At 40.8% G+C, this 22,419-nt stretch overlaps 1 protein-coding gene across 1 annotated transcript; it reads right to left on the bottom strand.

The window, feature by feature from the left end:
* Positions 1–576: 576 nt before the first annotated feature.
* Positions 577–16,528, bottom strand: helb (helicase (DNA) B). The gene is made up of 13 exons (XM_034032254.3): positions 16,192–16,528; positions 13,323–13,691; positions 12,590–12,798; positions 11,137–12,054; positions 10,348–10,525; positions 9,744–9,885; positions 8,174–8,316; positions 7,735–7,819; positions 6,640–6,699; positions 5,541–5,706; positions 4,768–4,902; positions 2,935–3,636; positions 577–2,046 (listed from the first exon to the last, which is right to left on the bottom strand). Exons 1-13 carry the CDS (start codon positions 16,400–16,402, stop codon positions 1,936–1,938), a joined length of 3,429 nt encoding a protein of 1,142 aa, XP_033888145.3. The 5' UTR covers positions 16,403–16,528; the 3' UTR covers positions 577–1,935.
* Between the last annotated feature and the right edge of the window lie 5,891 nt (positions 16,529–22,419).

Raw genomic sequence — 22,419 nt, 5'->3', positions numbered from 1 at the left:
CTGTCCATAGAACATTGCTCCAGAACTCTTGAGGATCATCCAGGTGCTTTTTGGCAAACTTGAGACGAGCATTCATGTTCTTAGTGAGCAATGGTTTCCGCTTTGCTACTCTGCCATGAATCCCATTTTTGCCCTGTGTCTTTCTGATGGTGGAGTCATGAACACTGACCTTAGCCGAGACGAGAGAGGCCTGCAGATCCCAGGATGTTGTTCTAGGGTTCTTTGTGACTTCCTGGACGATTTTATGCCTTGCTCTTGGTGAGATTTTGGCAGGACGGCCACTCCTGGGAAGATTCACTACTGTCCCAAACTTTCTCCATTGGGACAATGTGGTTCGGTGGAGCCCCAGAGCCTTAGAAATGGCTTTGTAGCCCTTTCCAGACTGATAGGCAGCAACAACTTTTTTCCGGAGGTCTTCAGGAATTTCTTTTGTTCGTGGCATGATGTGCCTCTAGAACCTGTGTGCTGACAGCGTCACTCTGATGGTAAGGGCCAAAGTTAGTCAGATTTATATTGGGCAGGGCTGGCCCAAATCAGGCCTGGTTGTTAACCAAAGTACTCAAACAGCTGACCCTAGTTATCCCTTTAATTGGGTTGAGTTAACTAGTGGGGGGGGCAATAACTTTTTCACACCTGCAGATTGCATGTTTGATTACCTTGCACACCAAACAAATGAAAGAAGCACCAAACTATAATACTACAACCCACAAATAAATCTGACCAAATACAATGTGAAAAATGTGCAAAAATGCAGAAAATCAGACGGGGCAAATACTTTTTCACAGCACTGTATATAGCTAACTTGCTCTTGCACCTTCTAATAATTCTTCTCCTTACCTACTGTACAGGACAAAAAGAACAGGGCTGCTGTTAATAGCGTGTGTTTGTGTCTGTCTATCTATCTCTCTACGGTTGTTTTACATTAAACTGGAATTCAGCACTGCCAATGAAAATGATTAGGTACCCATATAAAATTGAAGATAACATTTTAAAACAATCGGTTTCTCATTCAAGTCCCTTAGATATTGTATCTTTATTTTTAATGAACGAGTATTACAGACTGTAAAGTATTTTTGTACAAATGGAATACTTTGGTAGCATGATATTTATCGTCTGTGTAGAACTGGGAATTCCTACAGTTGTAAACCTTTGTATGGGGAGGGGAATAAAATACACAATGGTATAAAGGTGTATAAAATTAGTTTATTTCTTATTATACAAATTGGCACGTCATTGTAGTGCAAAACTGAATTCTATTATCACATATATTTATACTTACAGCGTGTTTACAGAAACTTACACAGTGTAAAAAATGATGTTATAATTGTTGCCCTTACGCCTGAAATAAACCACTACTTTAGTTATAATATATGCAGGGGCTTTGTTCACCCAATATCAAGCTACATTTTAAATCTGCTGCTTCATTCCTGAAAATGGTTCCAGTGACGTTACCTGGGAAACAAAATAAGTAGATCAAGATGAACTTCATCTCTGAGCTTTATCATTATAACTCAGACCGGAAACACCAACCGACGGTATTGTACTGTATTACAGTACAGTATATATGCCTTTCATTATTCCAACATTCCTGCACATTCCTTAAAGTGATAAAACACTCATGTGGGATTGTCAGTGTGAGGGAGCGGGTTGGAACAGCTGCCTGGGTCCTGTCCTGTGGCTGGGTGAGGGCTGTTCAGAGGGGAGCGGGATGGAACAGCTGTCTGGGTCCTGTCCTGTGGCTGGGTGAGGGCTGTTCAGAGGGGAGCGGGATGGAACAGCTGCCTGGGTCCTGTCCTGTGGCTGGGTGAGGGCTGTTCAGAGGGGAGCGGGATGGAACAGCTGCCTGGGTCCTGTCCTGTGGCTGGGAGGGCTGTTCAGAGGGGAGCGGGATGGAACAGCTGCCTGGGTCCTGTCCTGTGGCTGGGTGAGGGCTGTTCAGAGGGGAGCGGGATGGAACAGCTGTCTGGATCCTGTGGCCGGACGAGGGTTATTTAGAGACAGGCTCTGGAGTTTGGAGCAGCCCAGGGGAGATTCAACTAACAGGACCTGTGAATAACAAAAAAAAAAACATCAACAAGAAGACATAGGTTAATACAGTAGCAATGCATGCAATATTCCTTTCTAGTCCATGTGTTACTGTATTTATTTCTACCGCATATACATATTACAATAAAATCTGATGCAGTCAACTCGATTTTTCAGAGGGCTCATATCAATTGGAAAATACATTTGAATTAAAAAAAAAAAAAAAATCAACACTACTTGCTACACTGTTGTTCCTAATGCCTAAGAAATACAGGAGCCCAGCACAAGGTCATTGCACTTTTATTTTTTTTCTCTCAAAAGCTCACCCATGACGTTAGTCAACTCTGACCCTTTTGTTGTAACATGGAACAATATATGCAGGCCCAGTTTGGGAACCAGTGCCATAGGCTGCTGTAATAAGCAAGGAACCACTATTACACCATTCTTGCCATGAGGTGACAGGCCAAAATTGTGCCTGCTTTTTTGTAGATGTTCTAGAGCAGTGTTTCTCAACCCTGGTCCTGAGGACCCCCTGTGTCTGGTGGTTTTCATTCCAACTGAGCTCTCAATTACTTAGAGACCCTTAATTGAACTGATAATTTGCTTAATTAGACCTTTAATTGTTTTCAACTGTTAAACAGTTGCAGAGTTAAACGTTAGCTATGACATTTTATAAGTAACTTGAAATCTGCTGAAAACAATTAAAAAGGTCTAATTAAGATAATTATCAGTAAAATTAAGAGTCAAGTTAAAATTGGGAGCTCAGTTTGAATGAAAACCAGCAGACACAGTTCTAATCTAGAGGATACAATTGACCTGGTGGTAAATCCCCAAATATGATCTGGTTTCCAAGACTTCCACATGGGAAGCGTATCAAGCCTGTCTGAGTACTGACTGCACAGCTCTTACTTTGGGATGCTTTGTAGGAGTCTCGTGCTGGTCAGTGGAGCAGCTTTGCCTTTTACTGCCAGAAGAATAGCTTGAAGAAGCAAGTCCTTCACAGTTCACCGTTTCCACAGAAGTGCTCCCCTGGTCCGAACCACCGGCCCGAACCTCAGAATCCGGAGAGCTCATTTGAAGGGGCTCCTCTTCTTCAGCAGGTGAAGAAGACATGTTTAGAGAGTCCATTGGGGACCAGGTGTACGCTTGTGAAAAAGTGACATCATCTAAGAGAGCGGCATCTCCAGTCTCCATGTCTGTTCCTTGCTTCTCCCCACTGACGTTTCTTTGGAACAGGGGGGTAGCGGAGAAGGCCATGCCAGCATGGTTTCTGGGATGTGCTTCAGGAGTGGACTGTGTGTAAGACCAGGCCCCGAGCCCTGTGGCTGGCTTTGGCTGCAGCTGGGAGGCAGTCTGTGTGGAGGATCCCTGTCCCTGGCTCAGCAGATCGCCACACCCCTCCCTCCTGCCCCTGGTCATCCTCTCCCGGATCAGCTCTTTCAGACGGGTGTTGCGTCTGGGGCTTTTGGATTCGACGGTTTTGATGAGGTTGCTTTTCTGAGCGACCACATAGACTCGTTTGCGCCCTCGGGTCACGGCTGTGTACACGTGCTGCCAGTTCTGTCTACCGGCAGGGCCGAGGACATACACCACCGTCTCGGCTTCAGAGCCCTAATGAGAAAAACAGTTGTTAGTCTGCAGGACTAGATTTGCATATCACTAATTAAGTAGTTTGTGAAAATTTTAATGAGTCAATACTATGCATGCACTTTTGTCAGCCAGTGCTGGGCAAATCTGCACAGTAGCCAAACAAGCCAAAAGCATCTGTGTTTCAAGGGTGAACTATAACAACAGGTATTTACTTGGAAACAGAATCCAAAGTTGAATATTCTGTTACGTACAACAGACTGAAAACATGAGGTCTGGTTTCACAATTCCCAATTACCACTAATATTACTACTACCTTTGCTAAGGTTACATTAGGTAGTCCAAAACCAGACAGTGATCTAATAAAGCACTACTACAACACAGCTCTATCTCATACATAAACACTGAGGATTGTTTGGGTTCCACAACAAATAATGGTTTACAAAAAAAAGAATCTGGCTCAAGGGTTGTTTGTCTAAACCAAGCCACAAAAACAATAAATGTATTTGTAAAACCTCCTGTATATTATTATTATTATTATTTATTTCTTAGCAGACGCCCTTATCCAGGGCGACTTACAATCGTAAGCAAATACATTTCAAGTGTTACAGTACAAGTAATACAAGTATCTACCGGACCAAGCAGGGTTGGGGTTTCCAATTCCCTTTGAATCAATCCCAAGGGAATTAAATAAAAGGGAATGGGAATTGATTTTAAAGAGGAATTGGAATGGGGAAAAAAAATGTGACCCCAACCCTGGGACCAAGTTTAGTTTAAATGAAATGTACAGTATTAGTTACAGTAGTTCTGAAGACACCAGTAAAAGAAAGACAATTGGTGATGTACGGCATATTAGGGTTCTGTAAAATGTGAATCATTGACAACATAAACCCTCCTGGCTGCCTATGGTGGCGCCACACACAGGGGCACCACTCTGGGCTTCTGTTCCAAATTAGGTGCTAAGCGAGTTAACTGACCCATAGCAGGTTCAATGATCCAATAATCCAGGACCTATCTGGAATAAAATCCTGGTCTGTGGAGGGCCAGAGCTGTGCACCGCTGCCCTCTGCTCTCTTGACAATGATATGGCAGGCTTTTCTCTTACATCTGAAGCACAGTCCAGAGGTGAACGGGTTCAAAGGGTGCATTTCGTACCTGGAAAGTGTGGATGGTTCTGGCCCAGGCATGAGTCAGCCTGCACTCTTTTTGCAACTCTTTGAAGGAGACGCACACCTGCCGCCCATCTCTGTCATCTAATGTCAGGTATCGCTTCTTGTCTTTTTCTTCATCCTTTGCAATAACCATTTAAAAAACTCAAACAAGCAACAAAAACCATAAATACATAATCAGATATAGAACAAATCTGACTTTACCTAAAACATCTATCAGATACAAATACTGTAGTGTGGCTTGAATCCACCTGGCCTCACTGTATTACTACGATGTACATTAAAACCTAGAAAATTGTGCCGGATTATACAGTGGGCTGGATTAGAGGTACTGTAAAATCTAATGCTGTACCCCAAGAAAATAGGTATCATTGATAAACTACCTGAACACTTAAACTATATTACAGTACACACAATAGTGTAGGTATATTCACGCAACACCCTTGTGCAGGACTGCACAATCATATTTATGCAGACAACACTTACTGGATTGCAGAATATACAGGTTTTGGATTGTAGAGGGGATCGCACCATTCATTTCTATAAGGATTTGGTCGGGATTAAAACATCATGACGAATTATACAGAATGATGGTTTGTAGAGGGGTTGGATTAGACAGGTATAAAACTTCAGTCATTGCCAAAGCCTGCACATTGAATTATGTATTTTTAAACTCAAAAGAATATCCAGAGCTATAAGCTTTGATGTTTCTTCCTTTGACTGTTTCACAGCATAGACGATATCCCCATGCACACGTACCTCCGTAATGAAGAATATTTCCCCGTTACAAAGCCGGACAGACTCCTTGCTCTTTTCATCTATTTTCATGTTGAGCTCTTTTTCTTTTGTCCGTTCCAAAACGTTTCCGTTTTTTGTGCAACAAACTTTGTCACGAGGCTGGAATACTTGCTTATTTTTGTGGTTTCTAAAAAAAAAAAAAAAAAAGTATCTATCTATCTATATGTTTTTAAATTGAGAACTGCTTCAAAAACAAATTGCTGTGCTTTATGGTGATTCATGTTGACTGCTACCCTATTTACAACTTGACAGAATTTGTACGCGATACATTGCTCAGAATTACATTCTTTAAACCTGATCCAAAGTGATACAACCCTTCATGAGAACTTTATCTGTATAAACTGCTTCTATAACCACTCTACTCTTCCTGCAAACCTGCCAGTGGGAAACACTAGAGTTGTGTTCTTAGTTTGGGTTTAACTAATGTCAGTTTCAGTCTGTCCCATTGAAACCAGTCTATGAAACTTGATTTTCATATCTTTATCAGGTTTGAAACAGGACGTTACTCAAGGGTCGTAGTATCACTTATTTGTATAGTTTACAAATCCCTACTACTGCTAATAGTTCCCTGCAGGAACTATTAATGGATATCTCGTTCCACCTACAGAAATGATGGTCAATGAGGCTTTGCAAAAAAAAAAGTTATGATTAAGGGGGTGCAATTACGACAGATATTTACATGCAAAAATATATCCTTTAACCCTTGAAGGTACAAGGGACATATTGTCCCACAAATAAAGTGATGCTAGCTTTCTTATTTTTGCAATGAGGTGCACGAAACAGGGTTTAGAATTTACTGACAGGTTGGATCTGCTCATCCACATGTATCCATTCTCAAATGTATTTTAAGAGGAAACCATTTGAACAGCTGCTCAATTCCTCCAAGGGGATGGAACAACACAAAAAAGAAATATATTGCCATGACAAAAAAGTCTGAAAGCACATACAAATCTGAATACCCAGAATACGCCCCTGGACCTTGTTTGAAGACAGATGGGCATGTATTTTACAGTTTTGAGATATTTATATTTTAAAACAATAGGGACGAGTTCCACCTTACTTGGTTAAGTGGTTGGAGTAATGCTTGCAGCAAAGCTCATTTATTAATTCACAATCCTTCCTGCAATGAAAGAGAAATGCATTTCTTTAAACAGTAATAGCAAAAGGTTCATTTCATCCTGACATGCTTTTTGTCTTCTCGATAAGACATTTTTTAAATATTCATAAAAACAGAGGTGATCAGCATTATTGTTCATAGAGCCACATCAATTCCCATACAAAAAAAAAAAAGAAAAAAGTTTAGTCTACTAAAAAGCGGACTGAATAGCTAAGACTTTTTGATAGTACTTGAATCTTGCAGACTTTTTAGAAAGAGCTGTATTGTGGAGCTCAATGAGCCAGATACAATACAAGCCATCTTTTGGGCAGCCCTGCTTTATACTGTATGTTTCTAAGTGTTCAGTGGCTACCTCTAATCAAGTAGAGAGTGGATTTCTCATGCACTCTTTGCTTTGTCAGGCATACAAAGAGTGCGAGAGAAAGTATACTCTCAACTTGATAAAACAAATTGTAAGTCATTAAATCTAAATAAAAGACAAAAAGCTGGCATTAACATATTTAATATGTTTATATAATCTGTTGTGGCATATTGTGATTTATAGTATTTATTTATTGTTGGAAGGCATCAAGGCAACTGTACGACCAGGATCCTGCTAAACCTGGGCTTAACAGATCAGACTTCTGCATGAGTAATTCATGGGCTCTGGACCATGAACCTTGCTTTACTGTATCCACAAATATAGATAGAGGGTATACAAGCATAAAATAGTTATGCTTTTCAAATCGTCATGAAAAAAAACAAACCAAGCCAGACTGATTTCCCATTTTTTCCTACTAGTTCTAAAGACTTTGCATTGTGTATTCTCCATAGCTGTCACTCTGATTGTGAAGGAGTCTGATAGGTCATCTGTTCTCAAGCTTTCATATGGTGTAAAGGAAGAGCTTAGAAGGTCTACTCTCACAACCGGGAGAACACAAGTTTCATTTCAGTAGGGTTTGACCGAGGATTACAAATGCAGAGATGCATTGTGCTCTTGAGTAATAAAAAACAAAAATAAACTTTCCTAATTATGACTCCGAGTAGAATGATTTTTACCTTCTGAATGCAATGAACTGTGAACAGTTATCATCCTCTAGTCCTGGGGCTGACTCCAGAAGTAATTTGATTGCATCCTGAAGCTCTAAAAGACAAAATGATTGTTAAAGTGTAGAGTAAGTTGAAAGCGCAGATAAACAGTATGTAAAAGGAGCAGGGATAATATCAGGGATGTACAAAACAAGAAGTCTGAAAAGTTTCCAATGGGGGTGTTAATAGTTGGGAGTTTATTAGGGCTTTTCTGATTAGTTATAAACATTTCCAATATATTAATAGAAACAAATCCCTCTAGTTCCCAGTATCCCTATTGGAAGATCTTCTAACAATTGTAATAAAATCTTGGTTATCACGTCGGGCACAGTGCACTTTGAAAAGGGCGACCATAACACACTATCAACCTGTCCCAAGGGGAGTTAGCTGCTTGCAATAAACTACTCACCAAAGCTGCTGTCTGTCAGGGTTAGCAGAATAAACCTCTTGTCTGGGGAGGGCATTGACACAGCAGAGCCACTCCCACTCACAGCCAGCACTGCATCGAAATCAAGGGGTTTATAGCAGCCCTTCAACCCGTTATCAGCAATCCTACAACCACAGAATGGAGACACTCTCTAAGGGTTCCACAGGTGCAATCTGGTTTATGATTATGAAGCAGCTTAGTGGTGTGGCACTGATGCTTGGTTCAGCAATTAATAAACTGGAGCGGAACTGTCCAACATTGGCTAGAAGAGCCATGACGATTGTTTAGGGAGTTCTCAAAAGAGCCCAGGGAAGAAGAGACAACTATATAACTGAATGAATAGCCGCAAATACCTATTTTTTTTTTCTTTTAAAGCTTAAGAATTATACAACTTCAGTAAGTTTGTTTAAAAATTGATTTTGCCTTCTGACTGTACTTGCTTCTACCAAAGACTACCGTTTTTCTTTTCATCTCTAGTCTTTTCAAACCCAATAAAAACAACACCTAACGATTGTCCAGTAAGAATAATCGAAACATAAATTTACCTTAAGATGGAGTTTACATGCAGGCTTGCCTGAGCAAAACCAAAGGGGAATGCATAATGTTTTTAAAGTAGAACATTCACATTGAAATACTATGCAGTCATTGAGGAAGGTTGGATTATGGATGCTGATTTCACCAACACTAATAGTTAATGTCCCATCTCAATAAAGTGGCACACAGACTGGGAACATGTGCTGTTGTTTATGGGGGATACCCAGCTCTTTAACTCTACACACACTATCATAAAACTAAGAAACTAGTTTTGTAGCAAGGCAAATTTTCAGAGGAATAAAATAATGCATAATGAATAAAATAATAAACAGTGTGTGTTCGTCTTCGCCCTCCCGAGTCAGCGCAGGGGTGGTAGCGATGAGCTGAGCTTAAAAAATAATTGGCCATTCTAAATTGGGAGAAAATAATAAAAAATAATTGGCAATGAATAAATTTATATATAAAAAAAAAAAAGTCAAGTGGAAAAATGTTTTGACTAATGCATTCGTCAGTGTTATGGTATTGTTCATAATCTGTGCTTCGTGAGGTTTTTGAAATAACATTCTCTTCCTGCCAACCTCTGGTGAAGGCACAAGCCGGAACGCTTGTCTACTTGACTTATAGCTTTCCCTGCAAGTGCATTGAATTTCACCGCAATTACTGTGTGACTTTTGCAATAGGAAAAAAATCCTAAGCTTTAAAACGTTTAGAGAACAAAGGTGATTCTATTGTCACGTGACTGCCCACAACAATTTGTTTTAGTTAGTAATGTGTCCCTTCACAAATATTCATACTCGGTAAGGAGACATGTACGATTAATCAAGTAAGACTTGTTGGTTTGATTTTTAAGAGAGGAATAAAGTCATTGTAATGGTAAACAACTAGAAAGAAGCGACTCACAAGAACAATGTAACAACTCTTTGCTCCAACTTGATCGCTTCTTGCTACTTCTAAGCTGTCACTTTCTTCCCAATAGGACCCCTTGTGTAACGTATCCTGCCTCATGTCTAATACGTACCTTGCAGCATTATCCACAATGACCTGCGACTCGGCTCGATGGTTTTTTTTCATTTCTATGGCCCATCTGATTTCATAAAGGCTGTTGAACATGTCAGCCAGAGTGTTACCGGGCTCAATGCTGGGTAACTGCCTTACATCACCTACCAAGAAATCAACGAGCGACACAGACCACACACCATTACATTACTTTAACACAGTGCTAAAAATACCATCAATCCACTAAGTATATTCCAACTCAGTCTTAATCCAGTAAATTGTTAAAAAAAAAAAAAAATCAAATATCATCCCTATACCTGGGTATTTCAATAGCCCTTCCCCTCAAAATGCTTCCACATGCACACAGCGTTTCATTGTTGCAAAAGCCATTACACTTGTGTCCTAGGGAAATGATTCTGGTAATTAAGTCCTATCATTCAAGCACTCTGAAAGTGCACTGTGCTATACATGAATATGTCAGAGTGTCTAGCTTGAGTAGACTGGAAATTGGCACAGTTAATAATTCAATTCTTTTTTTTTCCTATTATTGAAGGGAAACCATCACAGATATAATTATGCTAAAGGACATCAAAGTGGGGGAAAAGAACCGAGTCTATTAAACTCACCCAGAATAACTAGCTTTCTCAGCTGAGCGTGCTTCATCAGCATGCTCAGCACAGAGTAAAGGATCTGCACAGAGACCAAGCTGCCCTCATCCACCACAAATATCCGCACTGCACTGAACTTCCAGTTCAAAGGGTTGCCTTCTTCATTCTTCTCCACGTTCATGTAACTCCATAGCACCTGGAAAGAATGCACAGTTTGACACATGAAAACATACAGTACAGTACTCAATACATTTTTAGATACCCAGACAGTCCTTTATAACTGGATTCAACAACACTCACACACACAGTGCTGGTGTTGTTTTAATCGGGCACAGAGGCAGTTCAGTTTGCATGCTTGCTCAATCCCTGGTCTCTCCTTTTGAATCTGCCTGTAAAGATGCTCAGTGGCAATTGTGCTGAGCTTTGGGGTAGTTTAATGATGTAGACCAGTGGCTCTAACCTGCGGATCTTTCAATGCATTCCAGTCCAGGACATTATTCCAACTGTGTCATGAACTATTGAACTGAACAACCAGGTCGAACTTAGTTATTCAATTTAGTAGATTTAGACCCAGGCCTGGATTAAATAAAAAATTATGGCAGCGCCTTAGCCAGTATGAAGTATAGCTATGGCACCGCCATAAACCTTTAAAATTTAGGACCTGGTACTGTAGGAACAAAGCCCTGTTTTGGACTGGAATGAAACAGCTGCAAGTGAGCACCACTGACGTATACCAGTGTCCACCTATATTCTGATGCAATCCCTCCCTTTACCTTCCATTAAAGAATGTCATTGAGCAAAACCCACCTGGTGCAACGTGTACGCCTCGAATCCCGTCCGTTTCTGGAGCAGGGACGCAGCTCTCCCGGTCGGGGCTGTAAGGAGAACCTCCAGAGGCTTCTTTGGGCCTGAGTCCTGGGCGCTCTGCTCCTGAGGCTGGCTGGGGTTCTGTGTGAACGTGTCCCAGTCTTCCGAGGCACTCAGGTCGTTCTCAAAGTCCTTGCAGGCTCTCTGCACCTCCTCCTCCTCCTCTCTGTGGAGACTCTTCACGGCCGCTTGGAAGATCAGACTGACCACGGTGGTCTTGCCGCAGCCTCCTTTCCCGCTGATCACGGTTACGGGATTGGCACACATCATTTCGGCAGCTTTCACCTGATCGGGATCCAGTTCAACACTGCAGTCGCTGTCCTCACACTGGTCTTCAGGGTCGGTCCCTGGACCGTTGACAGTGCTGTGCTCCAAATGGACGGAATCTGTATTCACAGCACCATCCTCAGTTAAATCATCGCATCCGCTCTCGTTTCCATTCCTATGTGCCTTTACGGCCATCCTATTAATCTGGGCGTCCCGGAGGACCTGTTTCACATCCAGGTCAATGCACCAGGGGGGCATCCTCGCCAGCTTCTCAACGCACTCGGCGATCCCCTTCTCGTACTGATAGAGGTGTCTGAGGAAGACCCTCTTGCTCTCCTGCACCACCACTTTTTCGTCCTTCAGAAACTCGAGGGATTCCCAGGTCTTCTCAGCGGGAATGTGCCTCAGGGCTCTGGTGAGGTTCTCCACGCTGATGTAGGTGTGGCCCCACTCCCTGCTGGAGCGCTTCAGCTCATCGTACAGCAGCAGGGCGTGGTGCTGCAGCTCAGGGATCTTCTGGAGCAAGTCACACTGGCGGAATGCCTCCAAGGTAGCCTCGCAGTGCACTAGGCCAAGATCCCTAAAGGTCATCTAGAGGAAAAGATCAGGTTACTAGCAAGAATTATATAGGCTATTTTAAATAGCTCTGTTTAAAGTGATCTTTGAAATATGTAGTGAGTTTAAGGCCCTGGTGGAGTCCTAGAAAGACTGCCTCTTGTGGGGCGACATGATCACACACATCAGAGGCGACACTTATGAAATGTCACATGTAACAGTTTGATAAACTGTATTTTACGTACAGCTACTGACATATTTGCTCTGTATTAAGATCTGACTATACAGTATAGATTTCATTTGAGGATTTTTTTTTTTTGTATTTCTACAATTTTAAATTCAATTATTATTTTATTATTTTTTTGATTTCACTTCACAATTAAAGCTCTGGTTATTACACCTTTAATATACATGTCTTACTTTCCCATCAGAATTAAAAGAAAGCAACAACCCATTAACAGGGGGAGGAGTCATTTTATCGACAGTGTATTCTTGGTTTTGCACGTACACATGACTACTTCACTTCTAACACTCTACTGTCCACGCCACACAAAAGCTACAGCGTACTTACTACACTGAACCCCAGCTTCCAAACATCTTTCCTGAGCACCTCTTCCAGCTTGTCCAGGACAGATGTCCCTGTGCCGTCCTCGCCCCTGCCGTCGCTCTGCACCCCCTCGTACTTCTTTAACAAATTCTCAAACTGACGTGGCACGAGCGTGGGCACGTACCTCATTACCAGTGGGTATTGTGAGGCTACCAGTACAGCTTTCCCTGCATCTGACATCAAACAAATTCACAACAATTAGAACGGGAAAGAAAAAACTAAAGTCTGTAGGTGTGTATTTTAAATGACTGTAAGGAAAGAGTATCTACAACTTGAAGGTGATATTTTAAAAGTACAAACCCCCCTAAAAAAGGATAAGAACAGACATACCACAATACTTTTTTTTCTTAAGAGTGCTGTGCCCATTGAAGTTTTATAGGAAGAAAAGGAAGACGAGGAGTCTGTCTTAAGAACAGCAACTGTAGTACCAAACACCTCAGGCCACTGTGAAATTACATCTCCAACAGGAACACAATGCTGTAAAACTCGCTGAAAACTTGGATGCAAACTGGATTTGCATTTGATTTTGATTGTTTTAATTTGTATAGATAACTATTAGAAATGAAATTAGTAAAAACAAGGACATGAAGATAGTGGTCAACGGAGATTATGAAAATGTGTTTCCTGCTCTTCCCAGACAGTCTAGAGACAGCGCTGGCATCTTTAACGGCTTACAGAAGAGAAAAAACGCATGTACCTGAGAGACTGATCCTTGAGATTATATCTGACGCAACAGTATCAGAGTGATTGTACTCTTCATCAGCAAAATCTTTCAACAGGTCGTACAAGTTTGAAAAATCCAGCCTGCTCGACGCAGGGACCCATTCCATAAACTGCGTGACGTGCTCCGCGACCACACCACACTCCTTGAGGAACAGCGCAATAACGGATTTGGGGTTGTCCCCCAGGTCGGTCCGCAGGCTGTAAGAAGGGAACCCCTGTAGGAAGAGCTTGGACCGCCCTCCTCCTCCTTGCACTGGAGCTGTCACCTCCCACCACGGGTCAGAAAGAGAAAACCGGCCAACCAGCTTGTACTTCCACTCAGATTTCAAGTCCTGAAAATCAACTGACAACAACGGGGATGGAAATAAGACTCCTACTGCATAGCAGGTTCAGCCATTTCACATTTTACTATGAGCTTAATTAGGCACAGTGTATAGGTAACAAGCCTTGGTTATTAAACTCACAGTAAAAACAAGAATGGGAGTCTTATTTCCAGCCCTGAACAAAATATAGCAAGGTTAAAAAAAAAAAAAAAAAAAAGAAGAAAAAAATTAGACACAATATAGTAATGGGTCATTCCAGCAAAAGTGGACTAAGGGGGCTTCTCTAGCCCCCTCAAATCAATGACTTCAGGGATGGAAATAAAACTATTTCTTAGCGGTTTCAGACATTTCAGGTTTTACTACAAGCTTTATCCATCGCCAGTGCATAGGTAACAAGCTCATGTGTGTCCTAATAAACTCATACTAAAACCAGGAATGCACACTCTCGGCTCGAACCCCTCCAATCTGGTTTTCGCCCAGCACACTCCACTGAAACTGCTCTTCTCTCCGTCACTAACTCTCTAGTCTCTGTTGCCTCCCTCTCCTCTGTCCTAATTCTTCTCGACCTCTCTGCTGCCTTTGACCACTCTATTCTCCTGTCCTCCCTCGCTGACCTGGGACTCTCTGGCACTGCTCTTGCCTGGTTCTCCTCCTACCTCGCTGATCGCACGTACCAGGTGTCCTGGCATGGCTCACCCCTCTGCCTCTTGCTCTCTTTCGACAGGTGTCCCCCAAGGCTCAGTCCTGGGACCCCTCGTTTCCTCTCGACACCCACTCCCTGGGTCCCCACATCTCCTCCCATGGCTTCTCGTACCATTTCTATGCTGATGATGCCCAGATCTTTCTCTCTTTTCCCCCCTCCGACTCCAGCATTTCCTCCCATATCTCTATCTGCCTCTCGGCCATCTCCTCCTGGACAGACTTGCATCATCTCAAACTCAACCTCTCCAAATCAGATCTCCTTTTCTTCCCCATCTTCCTCCCCTACTGCTGATCTCTCTATCTCCATTCCTCTTGAATCCACAACTCTCTCTCCCTTCTCATCCACCAAGAACCTTAGTGTCACCCTCGACCCCTCTCTCTCCTACTCTCAGCACATCTCAACTCTGGCACGCTCCTGTTGCTTCATCCTCAGCAACATATGCAGAATTTGCCCCTTCCTCACCAACTACTCCACACAGCTCCTAGTTCAGGCCCTGGTACTATCCCGCCATGATAACTGCAACTCCTTCCTGGCCAGCCTCCCTGACTCTGCTATCTGTCCGCTCCAGCTCATTCAAAACTCTGCTGCCCACCTTATCTTTCCCTTCCTCGTTTCTCCCACGCTATACCACTGCTCCGCTCCCTCCACTGCTCGCATCCAATTCAAAACTCTTGTACTCGACTATCGCTGTCTCAACCTTTCTGCTCCCTCCTATCTCCAGACTTATTTCTCTCTACACCCCCTCTCGCCCCCCCCCCCCCGCCCGCCCGCCCGCCCCCCCCCCCGCCCGCCCGCCCGCCCGCTCGCTCTTCCACCACCGGCAGATTAGCTGTACGCTCCCCCGTTTCCAGAGCCCGCTCCTTCTCCACCCTCGCCCCTCAGTGGTAGAACGACCTACCGATGCATATCAGGACTGTTCAGTACCTGACCACCTGTATCATGTACTTGATTGTACTCTTATAACTATCCATATGAACGTTTTTGGTAACTGCTCTCATTTGAAATTGTTCTTATCCATTGTACTTACACTGTGCTCTTAATGTATGTAATTATATTTTTACTATAAGTTTACTGCTCTTAGTCCAATTCGCTCTTAAATGTAATTATTTACTGTGTTTTTTACTTTGCTCTTTTGTGAATTTTATCTTATTTTCTACTGATTTTACTGTACTTTATAACTGCTTTTAACTGTAATGTGATTTTCTGTGCTGCGATATTTTGTAAGGCAATACTATGGTGATATTTTGTAATAACTGTAAGTCGCCTTGGATAAGGGCTAATAATAATAATAATAATAATAATAATAATAATAATAATAATAATAATAACAACAACAACAATTACTACAAACAAAATGCGTGTTACCATACAGTATTGTTTTTGAACTAGAACACCACATTCTAGAACTACTAGGAAACCAGGGCAAGTTACAGTACACAGTGACGCGCTCTGCTAAATAATAATAATAATAATAATAATAATAATAATAATAACAACAATAATAATAAGGTTCGTAGTTCACCCATTACAGGTTTTAATGTATGCTTGATTAGCCCCAGTGAATAGAGAACAAACTCATCTGTGTCTCATTAAACTCATAGTAAAACCAGGAAACTTCCACTTCCCCGTTGTTTAATCAGAAGAGGAAGCATTAAGAAAAGTCGACAGAAGAATATGTTTGTTTGTTTTTTTGTACTAAACACTAGCAGCCTAAGTATTGAATTATTATTATTATTATTATTATTATTATTATTATTATTAAGCATGTTGGCCATTCAGTCTACAGTACTGCAGTATCGATCCATAGTCTTGTTTACCTTCTCTCCGCGCTGGAATGGATGACTTGATCAGCTGCCCTCCCGATGAAACGCGCACCATCTCCTTGAAGTCTAAAAACTCCGGCTCGTTGTCGTCCTCTTCCGGCTCCGACAGCGACTCCGCTCCTTCATCTCTTAGTACTTGTTTTTTCGGTAAAATATACCCGACTAAAGTCCTGTTTCCCCTTGTTCCAGCTCTGCGCCCTGTCATTTTCAAAAAACCCGGGCCGCAAAGATTCCCCAAACAACATCCGCAGACAGACTTCCTGTTTTTTCAGGAGGGGGCAACAAAAGCTTTGCGTCTCTTGCGTCAAACCATAGAGTTTCCGACCAAGATTATATATCGGCATATATTTTTTTCATCTTCATTTGTTTCTGAATACGCCCCCTGCATGCCTCCGTTTAGTGAGAGCAGACCTCCGCGTAAAGGATGAAGTGTCCTGAAGGCATCACATGATTCTAGGGCTGCGAGCAGACCTGGAGTGAAGGTGATGTGCAGAAGAGATTCGGTTATTATGAAGAATGACTCAGGTTCACGAGGAAACTGACCATGTGGAATCTCCAGATTCAACCTGTCGGTACATTTTAAACCCTGTTGTGTGCACCTCATTGAAAAACTATTAAAGTTAGCATCATCATTTGATTTTATTGTGGGACACATAATGTCCCTTATACCTTAAGGCTTAATACACATTCCGGTTGAAATGTACATTGTGTTTTTACATTAATATTTAGTGTTTTCCAACTAATATATTATAGTTGTTTTTTTTGTAATTTACTGCATTATTTTTTCTATGATAGTTTTTTGTATTCATCTGTTTCATATTTGTATCCTAAATGCTCGCGCGTGTGTGTTAAAACTCCAGTTTTCATGGCATGTTGTATTTTACCTGAATGAATGACAGCTGGTGTTTTTTTTAAAGCAATATTACATCAAAATAAGGTTTCCTTTCTTTATTGATATCATAACCCTTTCAGTCAGGACAAACTGTGATTTTAAGAGCATGAAAACAAGTGACACAAGCATGTACAGTATCACATTTTGACTTGCTGAGTCGTGACGCTCTGACATGAGGTCGGGGTTTAGAAGGAGTGTGTAAACTGGCTGTAAGGAGAGGCAGGTTTAAATTGCAACCATGACAAATAATACTGGCGGATGTATTTAGAATCGCCTGTCTAAAAAATAAACAAAAAATAAAAATACTGGTTTAATTTAATGTATCACATACGACAGCCAATATGACATTTGAAACAACTAAATCATGATAGGACACAATTAAATTTCTATTTGTTTCTCGGTTGGTTGTTTTTCGCGGTACCAAAAAGCACCTCCCATTATTTTGATCCCAGCCAAAGTTTCGATTTCCCAAGATTTTAGCTTTTTGGACTAAGAGTGCGTCAGATCAGCTTGTAATTAATTTGTCATCCCTGCAGTTTGAAAATGGCAAGACAGGTTGGAGCTCGGCGTAAAATGTATAGACTTACAGAAGGATTCATATTAACAAAAACCATGGTCTTCAAAACTCAGAAAACGAGACCGATCCACAGGTGGAGGAAGATAATAATTGCGAAGAGGAATTTCTCGACCCCAATGAGCTGAGCAGTGTTTTATCGGGCAGATACCAGCATATTGCGCCCTCTGCTGCCCGGCAGAGAGAGGGTACGCAGCCTTTCCATTCTACTTTGAGAAGTACCCTTACCTGCAGTTTACAGTGCTTCTTAACCAGTAGAAACTCTACTGGAAGCAGCCTCGGGGTGGTAGCTTACCCGCAAAAAAACAAACAAAACAAAACCTCCACTCCCAGTAAGAAGGGCTGTTACCACTGGTTTAATCCTAGGGCGTGTAAAAACACAATGGGTTCTATCTGACCCTGCATTTAGAGAAAGGGAAACGGACAGTTACGCATTTACATTGTGTAGCTACTTACCGCTGGTGCGAATTTATTCATATTTAAATTGTATTTCAAAGCACATTTTCTGCTACAACAGTTGACGTTTTAAGATAGTGTATATCTTTATTATTATTATTATTATTATTATTATTATTATTATTATTATTATTATTATTATTATTATATAATTGAAATGTTACTGTACAAGTCTATTAAAAGTCAATATAGAATTGGGTCAAACTTTTGTTTTTCATAACAGACTGTTTGGTATATGTAGTGTATGAACAACAGCAAGGCAATAATCCTGAAAAATTGCGACTGCTGAAAGTAGTGTATTTATTTATATGATTTAACAGCATCAGTCTACCTAGCTACCCATGTTATCTGAAGAAGGCGGGAGCCGAAACGTTCTAGCTGTAATTATTAAAATCATGAGTTTGAATACCAAATGATCTTCCTTATTATACTAGCCATCATAACTGTAAATTAACCAATAATAAAAACACAACGACAGTTTACGGTAGGTAGTTACGAATCCAGCCAGGTTGTTACACATCAAGACATCTATTCTAAACGTGTTATTCGATTCAATTTATACTGTTCTGCACCGTCTTTCCTGTGGGGTTGCCAAGGCGCCACAAATATTAGTTGACCGCGGAATTTTCAGAATTAATAAACAGAAGGCAAGGAAAACATTGCACAGGTAAATAAACGTAAATTGAACATTTACTATGTTTGGGATACACTGTTTACCAGTTTATAGTTGCAATAAACCCGATGTAAGTTCTGAAGGACATGACTATCTTGGTAGTTCACCTCGTCTGTGTGTAGTAAGCAGTTTATAGTCGCAATAAACCCGATGTAAGTTCTAAAGGACATTACTGTCTTGGTAGTTCACCTCGTCTGTGTGTAGTAAGCAGTTTATAGTCGCAATAAACCCGATGTAAGTTCTAAAGGACATTACTGTCTTGGTAGTTCACCTCGTCTGTGTGTAGTAAGTAGTTTTTGCTGACAGGACAGGACAGGAGAGTGGTAATACTGTTGATACCCCACACATGCGTGTTATGACAGGTTGTGGAGAAGCTGTGGTGAATCACGTTTTAATTAAGATGTGCAATGGTGCCAGAGGTTATATTGGGTGTGGACACTGAACTAATACTGACGTCAATGACATTTTAGGTGTGTGCTGGATTAGTGACACAAAACTTTGACATATTGAGGTCCACAACATATATTAAAATTAGCAATGATACTGGTCATACTGGTATTTTAAGACCAAAAATTTGACTAAAAGTAAATGACCTATACAGTTATATTATTATTATTATTATTATTATTATTATTATTATTATTATTATTATTATTATTATTATTATTATTAATAATAATAATAATAATAATAATAATAATAATAATAATTAATTAATGTTGGTTTTCACAAAGTCCCCTTCATTAAATGGTTTAAACATTGTCACTATTTGCATACACCTCCACCCTTTTCAACTGACCATTGTCTTATGTTGTACACAGCTGCAGCCTATGATTCTCTCCATCAAGTTCCATTACAGGTATTGCCCAGTACAAAAGTTAACGTCTAGCTTTATCATTGTTAGAAAACATGTGCTTTTCATAACAGTCTAATAAACAATAACTAGTTTGCAGCCACATTAGTGATTTTTTTTCCACAAATCTATTGAATGTATTTTACATACCATTCTATCAGAGATGCCATTTCCCTTACTTTATGCCCCCCAGAAAACAGCTTTAGTTCCTTCTGTACTTGGGCATTCAAGATGAAGTTAGAGAATTACTTCCCCACAAGTATAAATGTACTTACTAAGTGATCAGCAGTAATAGTACAGGACTTGGCATTATGTAAATGAGGTTAAAGCCATGGCTATTTCCCTCTAACCCAGACACCATGTTGTATAGTTCTGTTTCAGGATAAAAAGGAAGTGTTGAACGTATACGGCCATTTTCAACTCACTGAACCCTGGTGGCACCTGAAAGCATCAGTGAAAGTTGGATTAGCAAGAGCTTTCTGCAGTGGTCATCCTACAGCTTGAGGACAGACACAGACCAATCCATTATCTCTTTATTCCTGAAGGAATGTGATGTTGATGATAATCACAGAAGAATGTTTTTACAGTGGGCTAAAAAAGTACATTTTGAAAATTTGGAAGAAAAATTGCAAATGTTTGCCAGTAGAGAGCCTAATGACTCGGAAGAAATTGCCAGACAAATATTTCAAAGAATCAATAGGTCAGGTAGGTGCAAAACAGAAAGTATTACTCGGAAATATGAAATAGTGAATTGCACATGCATTACAATTTCACTTGTACACCCTTTTGTTTGTCTAAGCAGCACGTCTAAACAATTTTCACACATCATATGTAGCTTCCAAAGCGTTTCCATCTGCTACTGGGATTGACTTGAAATCAGTTATTTTTCTTCAGCAGCAGCAGATCGAAAAATAAATAAATGTGAGACTCAAGTTGGCAGAAGTCTGTCTCTCCAACTTGCTGTGATATTGGAAGCTACCTAATGATCATCCAATGCAAAGGCTGCTGCCCCAAGTTGAAAGTTAAACCTTTTCTGACTGGTTTCATGGTGCAGATGGGGCACAGTTCTACACAATTGTTTCTAATGAAAACAATATAAGGCAGTGGAAACTTCCACTACAAAAAACACTCAAGCATGTGTACTGTAATGCACTACTGTAGCACTGTGGATGTCAGATAAAATCCCAATGTTTATTTCTGACAGGTGCTTTGGAGTTATGCTCTCTATCAAAAACAGAGGGCTAAAAGGAGAAAAGAATCTGAAGATTATCAAGAAGATTTTACGTGGAGGTTTTCTGAGGTGGAGGTCTTTGTGGTGGATGAGGGCAGCCTGGCTTCGGTCCAGATCTTGAACTCTGTGTTTACACTGTTCATGAAGGAGGCACAGTTAAGAAAAGTACTCCTTGTCGGTGAGTTTGATATAAACAGGACCTAAATCACTTTGCATGGTGCCATGTCAGCACTGTATTACTGGCCTTCTTTGATATCTGAGAGTGACTGTGGAGTGGAGTGAGAGTGCATGGCCTGTACAGGGTCACACAAACATATCAAGTCTAATTAAGGATATCATTCTTCATTGTGCATTCTCAATTCTCAAGCACGGGTGACAGCACAGGAGGGCAGTTTTGTATATTATTTATTTTAAGTTTCAAACTAAGTTAAGGCCATTGCATTAGAGATAAATTAAGTGTTTTGCATGTATATGCCAGGAAAGGGTTGTGTCACCACTAGGTTTCAACTTCCCAAAATGATATAACAATGTAATTATGAGTGTTAACACCTGTCACTCTTGGCAACAGCTCTGTGATGTCAACACTTCCCTGGGGTATTGATTCACTGACGGGAGATTGCTTGAATCACAAGAGTAGTTAATTTATAATTAGCGAATGAGATTTGGTTGTCAGGTGTGCAGGTTTCTAAGCCCAGTAATCATTGGGTAAGTATAATACATTAGAGTGTAGGTTGAGTTTGAGGTCACCAGTGGCAAGAACCTCCAGTCTTTGCATTCATAAAATAGTCCTCAGTGTGCTAAAAAGGGTCCTGTCTTGTCCTTGTATTGTCTTTCTAAAGGTTACTTACTGCAGATCACTCCCTATTCTATCCCAAGCCACAAACCCCATCCTAAATCAGTGTGTCCTGTGGTTATACTAATGATTGATCTGCACAATTGAAAGGAAATTAGATTTTTCTTTGTAAACCTTTTGACTTTTCCTCTACGTTCCCCCAAAAGTTAGTTTCTAGCACTGCGACTGCTCTTGAGCCACAAGGAGGCGCAACAGCAGAGTCCATAAACGACGAGTCCTCACCGATACCAGTCCCTGAAGGAGCTGGAAAAAGAAAAGAGACCCACGATGCTGTGAATAGTTCTGAGAATCTTGAATCCGGAGCCAGTAGTAAGAAAAAAAGGAGGATGCCGGGTATGGGAGAGGATGAAATCGAGTAACAATTAACAGTATCACAGTGGTATTAAGATTACTGGAAGGAAGTTACAGTTAGAGGGATTTTATATTTCAATGGGGATATCTTGGATCAAACTAATAATTAATTAATTAAATACATGATTTAGATCATATAAGTTCTTGTTTATCTCTTTTTTTCACTACAAATAGCATTTACTACTCCTTGCAAGTGGTTTGCTTCTCCTAATACTTATTTAAATTCAATTAAAAAATGCATCTTTAAATGTCTCTTAGGGGGTTCCTAACATCTACACGCCCACTGGATTTCCAGGGCTGACACAACCTGTTAAAAAAAAAAAACAGAAAACACAGACA

This window comes from Acipenser ruthenus, chromosome 14, assembly GCF_902713425.1.
Source record: "Acipenser ruthenus chromosome 14, fAciRut3.2 maternal haplotype, whole genome shotgun sequence".
Taxonomy (NCBI): Eukaryota; Metazoa; Chordata; class Actinopteri; order Acipenseriformes; family Acipenseridae; genus Acipenser; species Acipenser ruthenus.
The sequence above is the reverse complement of the archived record's forward strand: the minus strand, read 5'-3'. Positions and strand labels throughout refer to the sequence as shown.